The sequence below is a fragment of the Lissotriton helveticus genome, chromosome 1_1 (assembly GCF_964261635.1).
Source record: "Lissotriton helveticus chromosome 1_1, aLisHel1.1, whole genome shotgun sequence".
Lineage (NCBI taxonomy): Eukaryota > Metazoa > Chordata > Amphibia > Caudata > Salamandridae > Lissotriton > Lissotriton helveticus.
The window spans coordinates 279,106,875-279,126,943 of record NC_136057.1 but is presented as its reverse complement, the minus strand read 5'-3'; the positions used below and the strand labels follow the sequence as shown (position 1 = coordinate 279,126,943).

The window sequence follows — 20,069 nt, the reverse complement described above, 5'->3', positions numbered from 1 at the left end:
CCCACTGTGCGCGTTTTCCAGCTACGCGCCTTCCGTCTCGGCCCCTGAGAAGGCGCGGTAAAATGGCGCCGCACCGTCGCTTCTCTGGGCACTCGTTGCCCCCGGGGGACCAGCGTCCCCCGGGGGCCCTGGACCCGCTGGGTACCAGGGCCCTCCGAATGATCTACTGGGCCGCCGCCCGGGTGCCGAACAGGCAACAGGCCCCCAGGCCGGTCGCTGGCCTCTGGCGTGAGCACTCTGGTTAGGCCCCAGGCCGGGGCCTCGGGTCCGCCGGCGCCCGACCTCAGGGCTCCATGTGGTCCGTCCCCGGCGGCCGCGGAGACACGAAGGGCCGCGACTCGGTCACCATGTGTCTTCTGACTCAGCTCCTTGCGCCAGTCGAGAGCGCTCCACAGCAGGGTTCCAGGGCGCAGATGGAAAGGCGCCCTGGTCAGGGTAAGAGTCGGATGTTTGCAGGGACAGTATCGGTCCCGGCAGAGCCCGGGTCCTGGCGGCCATCTTCGTCGCGCCTGGCCACGCCCCCGTGGCCATTCATTTTAAATGGGTTTTTCTCTTCAATTTCTTAATTGGACCTAAGCCGTATAGCAATAGGGCTTGTTCTGAGGTCTGAATAAGATTACAAAAATTGTCTAATTGTGAACTTTATTCACATTAATAAATTACAGTGCAAATGTATCAAAATAAAATCTGAGAGCAGCATTTGTAAAAGGCATACGATGGTGGTGGCTTAGTTTGTGGTTACTGGAGATACAGTGTAAAAGAGCAGAACTCATAGCTGGCATCATTATAGACTGACTGCTAGTAGGCATATGGAAAGTGCTGCGAAGTTGGTTGTGGGTCCTTCACCACACTCGCTTCTTTGCCTAACACCTACCTAACGTATGGTACCTCTGCAATCTTCGGCATTCGCTCATGTATAAAACCGTTGAGGGACGCACACCAGAAGATGCAGAGAGATTCAAGCCTCAAGATCATTGACGTGCTTTGTCTTACTATTATTAGACATGTTTCACCTGTTGTACAGTGCTTTATCAAGGTTAACATATAAACCAATAGTATACTAAATGTATTGACCACTATGAAACATTTGCATTTGAAAAGTAACATCATTACCTTAAGGCATTACACTTGTTAGTTTGAAAGTTTAATAGTTTCCAAGTTTGATGTTGCATTATAAGAGGCATACACCTGTTTCTGATTGTAAGAAATGTGGCGGATTACGGTTTGAGAGGAAAGTGGAACTTTCAATAACAAGTTCAGCTTTCCATTGTCAACCATGCCCATATTCTTTTCACGTAGGAGTTGACTTTCAGTGGCTTCACACATTTCCCCAATGGTTATGTTAAAGTGATTTATTGAGTGATTGATTACCCGGAGGTGTCTTGGCGCTAACTACTCAAGAAAACAGGATCATACCACTAATTATCAAAAAAGCCATCTTTCTAGCTCCTTTCTAACTAATATTAGGAAGGGAAAAGTCCAAGTGTAAGAAGGAAGAAGATTCCACATCTTGGTCGTAGCTGTTTTTTTTTTTTTTTTGCTGTGTTCATACCATTTAAAGCAGGGGTCTCCAAACCGGTCCTGGAGGGCCGGATCCATGCCAGATTTTGTGCATATCCCCATAGAGATACATGTAGTTATTTTAAAAATCTGGCATGGATCCGGCCCTCCAGGACCGGTTTGGAGACCCCTGATTTAAAGGCCTCCTTCAGAAATTCAGGGCAGACACACACAAGTGGAGTTTCCAAAAAGGATCACCTCTGTTCAAAAATGCAACTTTTGGGCAGTTTTTGCTCATTCATTTGCTGAAAGCTAGCATGCAACCATGAAACCTAATTCCAATGTTATTTTCGTTGTTCTATACTGACACCACAATTTGTGTGTTATTCGCATAGGAGGAAAGGGTGAAACCAAAGGATTTAATCAAAATTGCCAACACTGTAACATAAACGTTGAACAACGTTGGACTAAGTGAGAATCCTTGTGGGACTCCGCATGGCAGAGAAGTTTTGAGACAAAATTATCAAGAACCACACACAGTTTGCTCTCTACCAGCAAGAAAATAGCTCAACAGGGCAAGTGCCTTCCTTTTGACACCTATGTCCCTTGAACAGTCAACCAAAACCTTATGGTTGACCGTATCAAAGGCTGCTGACAGATAGATGAGAACAAGGGCTGCAGTGCCTCCCTTATCCAATGCGGCCCTTATCTCCTCAGTGGCCTTAATTGAGGCGGTCTCAGTTCTGTGTCCAGGTCTGAACTCAAATTGAGTTGGGTCAAGAAGTTGATCTTGTATAAATTGTGTCAGCTGTTGATTCATCACTTTCTCAATGATTTTTGCATTGGCTGCTCTTTTGTTGCTGTTTGCATGCTTGCTTCTAGTGCGGAGAATAACGTTTCACTTCCCTGCTTCTCGTTTATATGTTTGGGGTGCTGATTGCAAGGTTTCACTTCTCTACAGTTTATTTGCATTTCCTAATTTTTTTTCTGTAGAATGAGTTCTGTGTAACCTCTATTGGTTCTCTTTTGTAGTTATGCATTGCTCCATGCATCCAGGAAAACATTTAGTAATGTGAAGGTCAGCATCTCCAGCCAGTGGACTCCTTCCAGCCTAAATACCTCAGTCTTCGTTCTTCAGCCAAATGACGTAAGTATAGCTTACTACAGTTTTAAGTCAATGTTATGCTCTTCTCAAGGTTGAGAGCCCTCCTGCTTCCTGTGCAGGGTTTGTTGAATTCCAGCCAGAGCCTACTTTTGGAAAAGACGCCAGTGATACCAGAGTTGGGGTAATGCCACAGCATTCACAGAGCTAGTATTATTTAAACTAGCTTGGGTCTGGAGTCCTCCTTGTGCCTCTTTACCTGGATTGTGTTGGATTGCACCCCCTCTTGCTGCCAATGGTACCTGGCTTTGGTTGGTGCATTTTTAACCGGCTTGGAATAGGGTACATGCCATGATGTTGGTTGATTGAGGGATAGTCTCCTTAATGCCAGTGTTACCTAGTTTCTTATTGAGACCAGGTGGTGCTAGTGTTTCTCATTTTTGTTTAGGGGAGCTGTTCTTACGGGTGTAAGTATTAATGCATCAGGGTTGTGACTTCATGAGATGCTCAGTGCTGATTGTCTTCAATTGACTCATTGCTGAAGCTCTCTTGCTATTTTTGTTTTTCAAATTGGGACACATTTGTAAGTCCTTATGTTAAAGGCGCTCATTGGAACCTGGCTTTACATTGTCGCCCGCCAATTTTTTTTTAGAAGCTGAAGCGTTGTTTTAATACAATGGCTGCATTGATCCAATTGTGCACACACTTCATGCAAGCTGTTCCCTGTAGAAAATATCTTGTAATTATGTATTTGTTATCACTAAAGTCTGGTACCCCATATTTGAGGTTGCTGCTTGTATTATGTTAAAATGCTGCATGCCCTGAGCAGCATTAAGCTGGTAGCTCTCTCGTGTGTTTTTTTTTTTTCTTTTTTCTTTAATGGCTGTTTATCACTAGACCGATTTGTCATGTAAACACAGCTGTGAATTGTGAGAAAATATACAGAAATCAGAATGTGCACAGCCACTGGTGTAGAAGAGTTGTGAGGGTGTTCCGTGCCCCCGGGTATCACTCTCTGAATGTAAATGAATATCAATAAGGTTGCATCCCCACATCCATGGGGTGTGTCCCCCGGGCACTGGAAAAAGTCCTTACCAGAGGTTTCAACTTTTTAATATGTAGTTCAGTGAAACGCGCTATTTCCATTGGTGTCGGTATTTTTTAATATTGTTGTAAGATCACAATATTATCTCATCACTTTCTCAAGGACTTCAATTCCCAGAATACAATGTCTCTAGTGAGTTTGTTTCACAAATCCCAAAGTACTTCATTCCCAATGCATTTCGGCCATTGGCCTTCGTCTGGGGATTATCTGCAAATTAAATATTGTCTACTTAAAGTCTATAAAAACTTCCCTAAAAACTGTATTGAAACCTAAACTCCATTGGCATCTCTGGCCACAGGTAGGCCCCTGGTAAATTGTACCCTGGTAAAAGGACACCGTGACAAGAGAAGACCCCTAAGGGCTGCAGTACTTATAGGGCCACCCTTAGGGGCCCTGTACCTTGACACACACACACACACACACACACACTGCCTTTGCAGGTTGAGTGTCTGGGCACCATTGAGTCGACATGGCACACATCCCTGTGTGCCATGCCCACAAACACACTGCCCTGGCATACTTCAGTCACCCCTCTAGCTGGGTGCACTATGCCAGTAGTGTGGGCACAGGTGCATGAGCCCTGTGCCCCTACAGTACGCAGGGCCATTCCTGGGCACTGTAAGTGCAGTGATGCCATTAAGAGTATCTAGTGCTGGGAGGTTGTCATTACGAACTCCACCGCACCATAATGGCTACACTGAAGACAGATGTTTGGTATCAAACTTCTCAGCACATTAAACCCACACTGGTGCCAGTGTGGGATTTAATGTAAAATGCACTACAGAGGGCATCTTAGAGATGCCCCCTGAAACCTAACCCACTTCTAGTGTCCTGACTGCGTGGCTGCCGAGGCTGCCACCACCAGACATGTTTCTGGACCCCTGGGTCGAGAGCGTGCCGCTCTCGGGGGCCTGAAACAATGCACATCCTGGGACGAGGTGCCAGGCCTCCTCCCCCAGGATGGGCAGTGGAAGCTTCAAAGGCATGCTACCTTTTGTGAGCTTCCCCAGGCCAATTGCTGTACTCCGCAACTGGCCCCCACCGGTTCTGACCCCCACTTTGGCGGGAAGACATGCAGGAAACCCTAAGTGAGGAAAGTGGGTGTGCCAGCCTCTGCCAACCCCACCCCTCAGGGGGAGAGGCGAGGTGATTAACAACTCCGGGCTCCGGCCATCTTGAGGATGGGGAGCCCTGCCCAATCAGAGATAGGATCCTGTCCCCCTCCCACAGGAGAGGAGCTGGATAGGGGGTGTACTCACCCCAGGACAGGGACCCATTGGTCCCTGCCCTTACCCTACCTGTAATACCCCTAAATTTAGTATTTTGGGGCATCCTGAACCTTCCTTCCTCATATCCCGATTTGAAATCAAGAAAGAAGAACAAGAAGAAGGAAGACCTGCCGTGCACCTGCTAACAAGAGGACAACACCAACTGACTTGGTCCCAGCCCTACAGGCCTGTCGATCCGTGAACCTGCTCCTGCTAAACTCCGGCGTCTCCTGTGGACAGCAACCTCGAACCCTGGAGGACCTGCCTGCCTTGCTCATCTAAAAGACTGGGACACCCACGAGCAGTGGTTCTGCTAAAAAATCAACACCCCTGGTGCCAGGCAGGAACCGCGAATCCTGCACACTCTGCACCCGCCGAGCCAGACCTGTGCCTATGCCTATGCCCGAGTGAACAAAGACCCTGAGGAAGTCCCCCCGGCGATTGTGACCTGAAATCCAGTGTCTAAGGACCCTCCTCGACGACCCAGACAACGCCTGCAGCCTCACAACCAGGGACCCTTCCAACCGCGACCAGCTAAGGGTAAGATTGCCCGACGTCAAAAGACACCCCTGCACCCGGCACCCCACGGCCCCCTGTGCCCAGCCCCTTGGTGTCTATCTATCCTCCAAGATCCCAACTTACCTCTCGAAGTGGTGGTCGCACCTGAAGAATCTCTGTCCAGAGCCTGCAGCCTTTGTTCAACTTCCAGCTCTCCCATTGAATAACATTGAGCTCCGGACGGCTCAATAGCATCCTGCACCCAGCCGCCCGAGTGCTCCTGGGAGTGTAGCCATGGTTCTAATCTACTTTCCCATTTGCCCTAAGCAAGTGACCAGGAGCCCAGCTCCCACAGCCGCGTGGCCTGCACCCGGCTGCCCCTGTGCCGCTGGGGGTGTACAGCTGTACCTACGTGAACCTGGGAGACCCATGAGTCTATGCTCAGAACCTTAACTCTGCCAGTCGAGTATCTACCCAAAAGCCGATAACTCACTTTTCTTCTATAGGGTAACATTGACTGGTTTCACTTGGAAATTCTTCTAACTGACTCACCTGTTATCAGGAGAGATCCCAGTGCTGCATCTTGGTGCCCAGCACCGCACCTGAAAAGTAATTCTAACCGTACTTACCAGTAACTTGACTTTCCTTTTAATAGGATAACATTGCCTGGTTTTTGCTGAAAAAGTTTCTAAGTGTTGATTTTTGAAACTTACAAATACTTGCTAAAAATCGCCTGTCTGACTTAAAGGCATTCTTTTAATTGTTTACAGGAGATGCACCAGTGCTGGATCCAGGATCCAACACGGAGTAAGAAAAAGTAACGATAACGTTACTTACCTGCTAAGTGAATTTATTCACATATGATAACATTGGGGATTCTATGTGAAAAAGTTTCGAAGTGTCAACTTTGAAAATACAATAATATTCCTTGAAAATCACAACTGTAACCAAAACGCTTTTATTCAACTGTTTACAGGAGATATCCCAGGATCTAGGATCCAGTCCTGTGGTTAGACAAGTAATCCATAAAGTAATTAATTGCGTTTAACTAGAAATTCCCATTGAGCTCGATGTCGCATTGTTTGAAATTGTGTTGCCTATTGCAACAACTAAAACTACTGTACTTAAAAGTCTATTGCCTATTTGAAAAGTATTTAACTATAGTAACTCATTCTGAGGAAGTATATTTTGATACCTATTGTTGGTTCTGAAAATAAAACCACTATATATTTTTTATACAAACCATTGTTCAGTTCTGGAGTGTGTGAGACCATTTGCTCAACAAATACTTTACACTATCCTCTGATACCACCTTCCTGCTCGACCAAGCTACCATTTTAGAGAATAAGGTTATGTCTAACTTTAGCCTCTGCCACACCTCTGGGGACTGTGGACACTGTACCTTACTTTGGTCCAGTATATACAGAGCCACTTTCTTACATGAATCATTGTTAGTTTTTTTCAAAACCATGTGGTCCTCTCAAATCTTACAGGATTTCCAGAAGATTAGATCTGTAGACCTCACTCACTCTAAAGGCCTACCAATTCCATGTTTTGCCTTAAAACATTTCTAGCAAAGATTGGCAATTCATAACTATTTCTGTTGCTCTCCTTCTCTCGGATACATGCCAGACTTTCAGGAAATCTGTACAAGATGCATTTTACCAACTATGAATTTAAATACAAATGAATTACATTGTTGGCGGTTTACATGGAAAAATGGCAAGTAGGGGGCACATCTGTATACTTATGCATCATCGTTTTTTAAAAATAGGACATTATGCATTAGCATCTGAGCAGTTTAATATTTATTAATCTGAAAATATTGTATGGTATAAACCTATTGTCGAATTGGAGTTGATACCGTTTTTGCTTTTTGTAGCACTCCTGCCCTGACCTCTGGTTTGGTCAGTAGATCCCCACTGAATTTGAAAAGTCAAAAAACACAAATTGGAGCATTTTGGTTTTGAAATTGCATTTTCAAGAGTGACTGTTAGACTTGTCAGCCTTGGAGTGGTCTTCCTCCAAAAGTTATACCTGCTTACCTCCTTTCTGCTGGTTCTTTTTGTTGGACTTTTGACTTTGAGCACTTGACCACTGCTGACCAGTTCTAAAGTGGGCCTGCTTCTCCCCTAAACATAGTCACATTAGGTTATCCACAAATGGGATATTTAATGTATCTGTAAGTCCCTAGTAGAGTCATTGTCGGGCCTGTGAATTAAATGCGTCTAGTGGGCCTGCAGCACTGATTGTGCCACCAAGACAAGTAGCCCTTTAGACATGGCTTTGGCCTTCCACTGCAGAGCCTGTGTGTGCAGTTTACTGCCGTGTTGAGTTGGAATTTAAATCCCCTTGCAAGCCTTGATCTCCCCTTTAATTACTCATACGTCACCCCTAAAGTAGGCCCTAGGTAGCCCATAGGGCAGGGTGCTGTGTAAGTAAACGGTAGGACATGTGATTTTGAGCTTTGCATTTCCTGGTTGTGAAAAACGCCTACATTTGTTATTCACTACTGTGAGGCCTACTCCTCTCATGGTTAACATTGGGAATTCCTTATTACACTTTTAAGCTGTGATTCCTGTCATATTTTATATATTTGGAATGGTAATGATAAATCCTCTTTACTGGTAAAGTTGAATTTAACATTACTATTTTAGAAATGCCACTTTTAGAAAGTTAGAAGGAACATTTTCTCTAGCTGTCACATTAAGTGCAGCTTTTTACATGAACAGACTCAGACCAATCACTGATTACATTGATCTGTAGTATTTATTTACATTTCTGTCTGTATTTTTTCTAGACCATTTACTTTTTTCCTTTTGTGTCCCTACCAGGGAAATACACTATTTCTTATGACAATAAATATGTTTGTTTTGAACAGAGCTGCTGTTCACAGGTGATCCTGTCTTTGTTGAAGGCAGTGGGTCCTCCCAGGGGTTCTGGAGGTTGCTGACTGCAGGACAAGGAGACTTTTTGGCACAAGATCTCTGGAAACTGCAGACGGGCCGGTAGGGCTGGGGCCAAGTCAGTTCTTCTCTGCAGTCTCCTCTGCTGAGCATCTTCTTTCGTCCTTCTTCTCACTTCTTGGTTCAGGCTGCCCCCTAAATACAGTATTATGGGGAATTTTTAAGGGTCTTGAGGTCAGTAGCCTCTGGGCTACTGACCTTAGGGTGACTACACCCTTTGTGTGCTCACCCCACATGGGGGAGTGGGCACAATCCCTAATCCTGATTGGAGAGTGCCTGCCATCTGCAGAATGGTGGTACAAAAGAGAGTGGTGATGGACGGAGCATCTGAACCAATCACACACTCACACCCAGTCAAAAGATCTGGGTTTGATCCATCACTGTTCTTTGGCCCACTCTGCCACCCCAGTTCAGACATAGCTATATGCAAATCAGTCTGACCCTGTGCCTCAAGGGAACAGTCCAGCCCAAACTGCCAAGCCATGCCTTCCCTGGACCGGAAACAAGCTTCCGAGGACCGGTTTCTGGCATTACAGCCGTCTTCAGCCCGGCTTGCTTGAATCCAGTGGCAAAGTGAGCAAGGGACTCGCGTCTGAGCATACCCTGCCACACTTATGGCGGCCAAAACGGTACAAAAGGGGGTGGTGATGGACGGAGCATCTGAACCAATCACACACTCACACCCAGTCAAAAGATCTGGGTTTGATCCATCACCGTTCTTTAGCCCACTCTGCCACCCCAGTTCAGACATGGCTATATGCAAATCAGTCTGACCCTGTGCCTCATGGGAACAGTCCAGCCGGAACTGCCAAGCCATGCCTTTCCTAGACTGGAAATAAGCTTCTGCAGAATGGTGGGCACTGAGGAGTGGGCTTCACCTCGCCTCCCCACCTGAGGGGTGGGGTTGGCAGAGGTGGGCACACCTTCTGGGTTGTGCTAATTTTTCGGCCTGTCTTCTCTCCGAAAAGGAGGGGAGACAGGAAGGGGGCCTACTCCTGATAGCAGGAGGGCTGGGGGTCGCATTACAAAGCCGGCAAGGACTTTAAAGCTCCCCTGCCACAGATGGCTCTTCCTGGCCTGTGGGAGGTGTGACCACCTCTGTCCAGGAAAGGCTTTGTTTCTGAGCTCAGGGAGCGAAGGCTCCCACCCCAGGGGTCCAGGAACATGTCTTGTGGTGGCAGGCTGCTGGGTACCAGTCAGGAGCCCACCTGAGGCTTGTCGTTTTTCAGGCGGCTTCTCTAAGATGCCCTCTGAGTGCATTGGTTTTCCTTTCTGCAACTCTTCCTGCAACGTGTCTGCTCGATTTACCAAGGCTTGTTGGTGGTCCGGCTCACCACTGACCCTCCTGCAATTCATTGAATGTCATGGGATTGCTGGTGGATGGCTCCTGTGATTCTACATCATCGCCTAGTCTCCACAGCTGCAACTCTAATGCCTCCATCCTACCTTGAATTACCATCGAAAAGGGTGGGCATTGTGCTCCTGCACTTCCTGATGACTTTGGTGGTTTGGACTCTTGTCTCCTCTCTCCTCAGGCACTCCATATCCGGAATCCATGCCTCGGTTCCCCTACCTGGTCCGTGGGTCACGGTAGCAGCTAGACATCTGAAGATCCTCATTGATTTTAACGGGCGGTTCCGACACCATTCACACCTATGCACCCGGGCTCCCTGGTGTAGGTATCCTGCTTCTCTGGGTGTCCACGAGTAGGGGTGATCCCCAGTCTTCCTGGTTACAAAGGGCAAGTCAGGTTCATGTGTATCCTATATGTGGGCTATGGGATATGTATGGAGCAAACGTTCAGTCTATTAAATCAAGCAAAATAGGTTTTTGTACAGCAGGAATGACTCAACTCGCACATTGGAAGGTGCTCTCATATGTGATGATGAAGAAAAAAGTGGCTCTGCGAAAATAAAAGATTTGCCTAAGATGACATCATGAGACCAGTTTATGGGTCAAGTACATTACAGTCAAGTCGATTAGTCAGGTTACTGGACCTGCAGTCTTAGTAAAGTTTTTATGATTTTTCGAGGCCTGACTAAAAAGTTCTAATGAACATCTAAAGCCCTAACCTTCAGTATTCAATATACTTTTATCTCCTTCATGTTCTACAATCAAGACAAAAGCGAGAAGTTCCTGAATATTAATTTGATAGAAAAGAATTGGAGTTGTTGAATGTAAAGCCTTTCCCATGGAGCAGGCTAAAATAGAAGAGCCTTGAGGTGTTCCAGCAAATATGAAACCAGGTGTTAAAAAAAAAAAGGAGGTAACATATGGATTTTCTGGTTATTTATGGCATAATATATTTTTTAATGGCTATAAATAATTATTTGGAGAGATGCCTACCCTAGTCCCACATCACCCTTTGTCTGTTTCTTCAGATTATCCATACTCTTTCGCATAATACCTCCATAATTTTAAAATGGACATAAAATGATTTTCTTTGTTCATTTAAGTGAATGGGAGTAGTTTTGTAGTGGTGTAGTAGTCTATTTGCACACTGATCTCACTACACTTTAAAAACATTCATTTTAATGCAATAGGTCTTGCATTTATGCGAGTTTAAGCTATTGGCATTGTAAATGACAATGCCTTTTATCTATGTTTTAAAAACAAAAATAAAAGGCATTGTTATTTGCAATGCCAATAGCTCAAACTCGCGTAAATGCGAGCCCTATTGCATTGCAAATGCTTGTTTTAAATACGTTGCCAAAAGCCGTCTGCAAATGGAGGACAGGGGGTGGCGTCAATCTAGGCCACGCTTGGGGGGCGTCCTGGCTTACAATAAACCCCTAACGGCGCATCACAGAGACAAGTACTTATTATTTGGCTCCCTGGGTTTGTTTACTAAGAGGCCATGAAATGTAAGGTTACTTTCCCAGCTATATGGCAATCGGCTCCTAAACATGAAAGGCTGATTCAACTTATTCGACGGTTGATCCGGACAATCTTCACTTGACATCCCGACCCAATGATACTCGTAGCCACAGGGGCTCATGTAGGGCACAAAGGGGTCACTAACATGGACCATGCCCGTCTTCTGTCCCCAACAACAGCCAGCCCCCCAATGCACGTTAGGGGCAAAATTGTTCAAGCAAGTCCTTCACATGTCAAACTGTGAGAAGTAAAGTTCGACAAAAGCATTAAAAAGGGAAGCAATAGTAACCCCGCCCCCTCCTACAACCAATGAGGAAACCACCCCCATTAGTAAACCCTACTTATTAGGCACAAGAAAAACAAAATCCATGAAAATGTCCCAGCAAAAGGCACAGTTAGAGGGACAAGGTGAGTACATCATTCACAGCAGCTGCAGGGCCTGGAGTGGGCCGAGGGGACAAGTAAAGAGAGCGATTTCTCCTCCCTCTAGCCTCCACAGCATTCTTTGCATCCCTGACTGTGAGAGAGACCAATGCATTCTGGGTGTTGAAGTCTCGTGTGCTTCCATTGAACTGATTAGATCAACACACCTGAAATTAATTACTTGTGGGTGAAACGTTCAGCACTGGAGACCGTGTCTGTAGAGACCCCAGGGGGGATGGTCAGGACAGATACCCTCAAGGACATGTTTCAGGTGCATCCTGCTGCAGTCCGATGTGCTAAAACTGCACACAGTACAAGAAGAGAGAGACTGGACTCCAAACGACTAACACGCTGCAATGGGCTTCCAGGCACATAGGACACCCTATAGTTGCCCTCCTAAGTGTACCACTGCAACGCCCATCCACCATGCTTCTGGCATTTGGTCGACAGTGTGGGTGGGTAGGGGGATGTACTCCCAGAGGTGCCTAATCCAATGGCTCATAATAAACCCCATCAACCATCTCGTGCAAGGTGTGATTGCCGAGTGGAATCTGGCGGTTGACGAGTTAAAAATGTTCACAAGCCTTGTGGCCAAAGTCTGCCGATGACTCTATGACCCTCAGAATGCCATGTATTCCTGGACTTGGGTCTTTTAATAATTATTTTCAACTGCCGAAAACCTGGACTACAAGTCCTAGAGTGCAATAGTTTGCAAACTAAAATGCGGAAGTGGAGTAGACTGCCAGCCCTACTTACGGTTGGTTTATTTTTCCCATGTTGGGTGGCCGGGGCAGATGACTCGGAGATCGAGTGACGACTACACACGTGGTAAGGCACCTCCTGCGCATGCGCCTCCTAAACATACTCCCACCTCCGCATGCGCAGCATTTTACCCATGCAATTTCCGGGCACACGCGATTAACTCTTGAACTCACGCAGTCACTGAAAGGGGTTATTAAAAAACAATTTAGAAAAGGTATCCATTAAAAAAAATAAAAGGCAATGGTTTTGAAATTAGACACCGGGTCCCTTACGTCCAATAAAGGGAATACGAATTGTAAATGAGACATAATTACCATGACAAGGTTGAGGTGGGCGCGCGCCTTGTGTGGCGCAACAATGCAAACTAATCACGCATGGATCAGCAACATTACTTCTAATTAGCAGTGTTGTCCTTTAAAACCTTTCTCGCGCACGGACACCGTCAAAAAAAGTGCGACCGCAAAAGATAAGATCAGGGAGGATTGCAGCTGGCACAATGCGTGCCGCTGCTCTCTCCAGAGACCCCTAGGCCATGGGAGTGAAAGTTTTCAGGGAAGGTGGGACATGCACCCGTCCTTGGCCATTTGCGTGCTTTTAATTCCTTCATTTATTACCCCGAGTGGGACAAGTATGCACAGGCGTGAGTCCCGTGCTCTCCATGCCACTGGAATCAAGCTATCCTGGCTGATGAGGGCTGAGAGCCCGAAACCGGTCCTAGGATGCTTGTTTCCAGTCCAGGGAAGACCTGGCTTGGCAGTTCGGGCTGGACTGTTCCCAAGGGGCACAGGGTCAAGACTGTTTTGCATATGGCTGGGTTCAAACTGGAATGGCATGGTGAGCAAAAAAAACAGATGGATTTAGGCCCAGATATCTGTACTGGGGTGAATGTATGACATTGTTCTGCATTCTGTCCAACAACCGTGTTTTTGCATTCAATTATTGAAAGCCACACGCAAAGGCCAATGGGATGTGTGGAAGGAGGCCAACCCACACGGAGAGGGCTCTTGGAAGTCTGAAGTGATTCCAAGAGCCCTCTCCTAGTGTAGCTCATGCAGGCTGCGCTAGGCGAGACCTAATGAATGAATTTGAACTCCCGTAGATTGTGAAACCCTTTAAATGAGTTGCTTTTCGGACATTTAGTATTTCTTTTTACTCTTTCCCTTTTCTGTTTGTCAGTAATTGTACCTCTTTTCAGAAATACACAGTGGATACAAAATAATGTTGTTATGCGAGTTAAATATAAGGACATGATGAACACATTAAAAATATATTTGTATCTTTTCAAATGTTGTTCTGTGTACATCCTGGATAACCACATTAAAACTTAATTAAGAGATTTTAATGTAATATGTTAAATTTGACAGAACAATGAGGCTACAATTTTTAAACTCACTCAGATGGTCGTAGACTACGCAGTTTTCACGAATTTCAAACACTTTCAATGTACAATAGAAGCAAGTGGAAAGGAATGCTTTCAGGCACATGTTTGTTTCAAGAACTTGTAGCAGTACAAATGAGAACCATTTTCATGTACATTGTACAGGAAATGAATGATTCAAAGCTGCTTCTCCAGCAGCATGTTTTTCTATTGCAAGCACATTGTTAGTCAAGTAAACTTTCTAGTTCTTTTTTGTATGTTTGTGATCTTCACAAGTAGCTGTTCTAGGAAGAAGGCATGTATATATATTGCTTGATGCTTTAATGAGATTTGTCTGAATTCCAAGTTGTCAATATCCCAGTAGACATTGACTTCCTAAAAGCCAATCAAAATGCAATGTTATGGTACTTTACAGCGATCTGATTTACAATTTATATATTTGAGTTTAGGTTTGAATTAAAGCTACCTGGGGCCGCATTGTACATGCTATGCACTTTCTTTCATTGCGCTGGGAGCAATGAAGGAAACTGCAACGTATTATGATGAATGTGCTGCCCTCCGGGATGCTGGAACTCGCGCTCCTAGCATATTCCTGTGAAAAACAGAGCGACTGCTTTGAACCCGATCCGTGTTTTCACAGTGCAGGCACTTTTGAAGGAGAATAGAGATCCCCTTGCAGGCTGGTGCCCAGGAGATGTCTGGGGGGGGGGTCCATAGGACCCCCTTCTCTGCCTTGAGAGGGCTGCTCTCTGAGGGGTGCACTGTAAGGCTCCTGCAGGGGTATGGCATTTAATAAAAAATCTACTTGTCCATGGGACAGGTTGCTTCATAAATCTACTTGTCCTGTAGCAAAATCCACTTGCCCCTTTTGTTCCATGTAATGCAGTGACAAATTATGGCAGCAATCTCGTTATATAAGAGCTCTCAAATAGCCTCTCTGATTATCTTGTGTGATGGAACAACTCATTCCTCCGCAACGCATGCCTGAACCACGCAGTCTTAACCACAACTGAATTTTTACCATACATGCCTTTACAACGCAGGCCTTTACCGTGCAATTTCGTGATAAAGACATAATTGGTAAAGGGACATGTGTGATAATGATCACACTCCTGCCCTGAGCCCTAAAATTCAGCCCTCCTCCGGTCTAGTTTATCCACCACAGCCCTCTAAACTTTCCTGACCCCTATCCCTATACTCTACCCCCCCAGTCCCTGAAAACAACTCCGACCACAGACCCCTACCCTGAGCACTAACTCCAGGCCCCACCCCAAAAACCTACCCCCAGCCCAACTGCCCTCTTGACCTGAAAACTGTCCCTTTCCTGTCCCCTGAACTGAGCCCTAAAACTACTCTGACCCTAGCCCCCCCCCCTTCGATGAGCCCTAAAACCTGCCCCAACCCCTAAAACCTAACCCCTGCCCAACTTATTTATTTATTTTATAGTTTTATAGCGCACGAACCAGACCTGTGAGGGTACCAGAGCGCTTTACAGGATTAAGGGGTGGTATGCAAAGCGTAAGGACGGGAGGGATCAAATTGGGAATTGGGGATACATTATACAGGAAAAGAACACCGTCTAAAGTCCAAGCTACATGTGCTATAAAAATTAAAACAGGTAAATATATTATACTAGAAGGCACGCAGTCTCAGCTCTTGGGGGGGGGGGGGGATGCCCAGGAGTGCAGAGTAGGTATCATCCATAGAGGCCGTGGATAATGCCGAGGTGGAGGGTGGAACATGTCGATGAGGTGATTGTAAAGTATTCATTAGACGAGGTATTTTCCCATTAAGAAGGTTTTGGTCTCCTTCTTAAAGTGTGCCAAGGACAGAAGTCTTCTGATGATGGGTGGGAGAGATTTCTACATTCTTGGCGCAGCCCCAGAGAAGGCCCGATTTGTACTTGCCGTTCTAAGGTCGGACACATCGAGGAAGGGTTTTAGGTTTCTTAGGTAACTCAGGTGGAATCTAGCCATTTTGGCCATCGAGTTTATATGGCCATGCATGTTCAGGCTGCCGTCAAGGGTTATTCCAAGGGATTTTGCCGAGTCAACAATGGTAGGAGGGCAGTTTAGTGCTGTGATGGTCTTGATCCATTCCTGGATGTTTGGATTGGGTTTGGGTGGGGAGATCAGAAGAAATTCAGTTTTATTTGCGTTGAGTTTAAGCTGGTTGGCGGTGACCTAATGGACTGTCAGCTTCAGGGCCTTGTTCAGGGAGAAAATGTCGCTCTGTGTATCGTCTGTGTACATAAGGTGGGAGATGTTGGTGGCACGTAGTTCCTCGGTGAGAGGTTCAAGGTAAAGGTTGAGGAGTGTAGGGGAGAGGGTTGATCCTGGGGGGACTCCAACCGGAGAGGGGGCGGATAGATCACCGTTGATGAGGACTCTCTGTGAGCGGTTTTGGAGGAAGGATCTAAATCATTCAAGGACGGTGCCATCCAAACCCCATCCTGAGTTTGAGGCATTCTAGAAGAATTTCGTGGTTAACCGTATCCAAGACGGAGGAAAGGTCTAGGAGGATTAGGAGACAGGTTTTGCCTAGGTCGAGGGCTTGGAGGGCGTCATCCGAAATGTGAAGGAGGGTGGTTTCTGTGCTGTGTCCAGGTCTGAACCCTGATTGGAAGTCATCTAGCTGGTTAAAGTTGTTTATGTGTAGGCTTAGCTGCTGTTGCACACATTTTTCCAGCACTTTGGCTAGGAGTGGGATTTTGGATATGGGTCTATAGTTCTCAGCGGAGGCAGGGTCCAGCGTTTTTTTTGTTGTTTTTTTTTAGGATGGGGACAACGGGGCCAGGCATGAGCGAATCAGGAACTGAGCCCTGTAGGAGGGAGGCGTTGATTATTGAGGTCCAGGAAGGGATGATAGCCTGAGAGGCGGCAGCTAGGCAGTTAGATGGGAGAGGATCATTAAAGTGATTTTTCGGTTTTAAGGAGGCAACAATTCTCGAGAGAGTGCTCGTCATAGATTTTAAAGTTGGACCAGTGCGCTAGGTTTTTGGGTGAGGTTTGGGAGGACAATGCGGAGAGGAGAGATGGAGCGGGCAAATTTTGATTTTGGTGGAGAGTTGCAGATTTAAGTTTATTTCCTAGGGCAGAGATTTTGTCGCAGAAGAAGGAAGAAAATTCCTTTGATATTAGGGGTTTCTTTGGAGTTTTTCGCTAGTTTGTTTGATTGGTGTTTGACCAAGTCGAACAGCTTGCGAGGTATATTTTTGGCGTTTTTCAGTTGAGTTCTGAAGAATTCTTTTGAGTTTTAGATGTGCTGCTGATCGGTGTTTCCTGTTACGTTCAGTCTGCCGAAGGAATCTCCTCTTCTTGATAAGGGATCCACTGAACCAGGGATTTCTGTCTTTGATCTGGGTTCTTTTTCATTTTAGTGGTGCTGGGTCATCGAGAATGTCGGCTATGGTTGAGGAGTAATGATCCACTAGGTTGTCGACCGAGGTGCACTGAGGAGGTGGGGGGATATCGGACTCACAATGCGCTGCCAGTTTCTCATGTTCAAGGTTCTTGGTGTCTCTAACCCATCGTTTGGGAATCACAGCTTGAGGTGTCCATGTTTTGTGGGTGGTGGGCAGGAGGAAGATGATGGGGTTGGTGGTCAGACCAATCACAAGGGTCAATAGAGATAAGTTTGACCGCTGATTCCTTAGCAATGAACCAGTCTAGAGTGGCGCCTTTCGAATGAGTGGGGAGGGAGCAGGCTTGGATAAGGGCTTGATCGGCCAAGAAGTCTCTGATGGCATTGACCTGGGGGTCCTTAGGATCGTTCAAATGCAAGTTAAAGTCGCCAAGGAAAATGACTTTGGAGTTTGGAGAAACATAGGCTGTGATGATTTCCATGAGGAGGTATGTAAAGGTGTCGTTCTTGCCTGGTAAAAGATGTAGAGTTTGCCCAGCTGTGAGGTGTTGGAGATGGAGAGTGCAAGGTATTCGCAGAAGTTCGTGGGGTCCACCGGCAGTTCCGTAACAAGGAGGTTGGAGCGGTAGATACAGGCAATTCCCCTCCCCCTGTTTAGGTCTTGCACCTGGCGATGCAGCGTGAAGCGCTGTCGCCAGCGAGTCTTATTGTCAGCGACTTGCCTCTCAAGCGGTACAGACCGGGGCACGCCTGGCGATTGGGGGTCTGTGGATGCGCACGTACAGGCACGTGCACATCTCCTGTCCCGCAGGCAAACCAGCATGCAGTTTCACTTTCGGCCCTCACTTTTGCCCCATCTTTGGAGCGGCCAGCAATGGCGGGTCCGCTCAAGAAATAAACATTGATACTGTGCCTTCATCGGCACAAATTGAGAATCCCCCACTCACCCGGTCTGCGGGGGGAGGATCCTCAACGGCAGCGGATGGCGTCAGGGAGGGTGCTGCGGGGCGGAGCTTGGACTGTGTGCCCAACGGCCGCATGTGTTCACGCGGCTAAACGTACGTGGCTAAACGTGTGCTCCGGCTGCCTGTAGCGCAAGGCAGGTCTAAGTAGGCTTGCAGGCCCGGGCATGCGCCTTCCAAAGAGCGAGCATCGGTAACCGCCCACTGCGGCGAGGTGATGCAGTAATAAACCCCGTGCTAGTGCGCGGGACCCTTGAGCCAATTAACAACCTACAGGCTCAAAGCTAATGAACATCGGAGAAGATCTCTGCAGCCCGCCCTCTCACGAGTACCTAAACCTATCCCAGGCAGCGACATAAGTGACTAAAATGGACACTAGAATATGTATCCGGCTGTCTGATTGGTGATGAGGCTGTAGCGCTTGGTATAACTAAGGAACCAAGCAGCTTGTTTTACGGTGTAAACATTCTGTAGTAAATAAAAGACGCATTCTCCAGGAAAAATCCCGACCACTGAAGCTGCAGATCTAAATGTGTTCTATCTAATCAGCAGTTAGTGCCGTAATTATGGGAGTCCTTTGAGCACTGTTGTGCTAGATTAATAATAAACCCTGTCTTCACTGTAAAATATAACTGCACGCTTTTCTTACGAATTCTGCTGCGGAGCGATGTTCCTTGGTTTTATGCACTGCACGCTCAACATGCGTTCCTTCCCTCGTTGCCTTTCGATGCCTATCACTTTGATTGATAAATTGCCCGCGCGGTGCCAGTAACACTACTGCAGCAGGCTCACAAGCATTGGCAACTCGCCATGATCAGCCTGTCACCATGTAGCAGAGGATTCCAACCAGCTGCTGCCCCTGGACCAGCTGAAGCGCCTCGGCACCCCCAAGAACCTGGTGAGTACCGCAGCGCTACTTCCCTTTTCGACTGCTTGCTTCTTATGCTGTGAACATGCCACCAGGGGCTGCCATTTTCTACCCCACACCCACCTTCCCCATGTCAATGTGTCCCTAACTCACTGCCCATCCTTCCCCTCATGTCTATAATCCTGCCCACTCTTATCCTCGTGTCTGTGTTCCTGGATGCTAGTATCCTCGTGTTTCAGCTCATGTCTGTGCCCCTGCCCGCTACTCTGTGCCCCTATCCGCTCCTGTCCCCCTGCCTGTCCCTGTAGCCCTGCCCATAAACCTATACCCAGCTGGTCCCTATGTATGTGCCCCTAACCCCATGCCCGCTCCTGTCCTCGTGTATGTGTCTCTTTAACACTACCAATATCTGTACCCCTCCACCCCCTAACTACTACTGTCCTCTGTGTTTGTGTCCCTGCCCACTCCTTCCCCGGGTGCCTGTAGCCCGGTCAAAAACACTCTACCCACCCCTACCTGCTATAGGTGCGCCCTGCCACAACCTACTTCTACCGCGGGCTCTGTATGCCTGAACCCACCCCATGTACACTCATGCCTCGGCGTCTATTACCCATAATCACCACCCCTACTGCTCCCTCGTCCCTCCACTAGCTCTGCCCTTCCCGCATCTGTGATTCTACCCCCTACCTCCAATAACCACATCTAGTAACTACGCCCTCGTCACTCCAGGGATACTGCCCTTTTTGCCCCAATGGTTCTATCCTATCACCCCCAAACACCGCCCTATCAACAGCTTCCTCCTACCTCAAGTTGCTCTGCTTTTCCTGCCTCGGTGATTCTGCCCCATACCCTCAATAACTGCCCCTAGTAACTGCGCCTTCCTAACTCCAATCATACTACCAACGTGCAGTTGTGCAATATGCAATGTACTATTTCTCTGGTCTGTGTTCCGGAAGCTGCAGTATTAATGTAGGTGGTGTGTGCAGGACTGTTTTTC

At 47.0% G+C, this 20,069-nt stretch overlaps 1 protein-coding gene across 1 annotated transcript in view; it reads left to right on the top strand.

Moving 5' to 3' along the window:
* Nucleotides 1–20,069, top strand: part of SLC37A3 (solute carrier family 37 member 3) — a 197,322-nt gene that overhangs the window by 59,368 nt on the left and 117,885 nt on the right. The window contains exon 3 of the mRNA XM_078668180.1: nucleotides 2,533–2,647. Coding sequence (XP_078524306.1) covers nucleotides 2,533–2,647 — 115 coding nt within the window. The remainder of the gene's footprint in view (nucleotides 1–2,532; nucleotides 2,648–20,069) is intronic.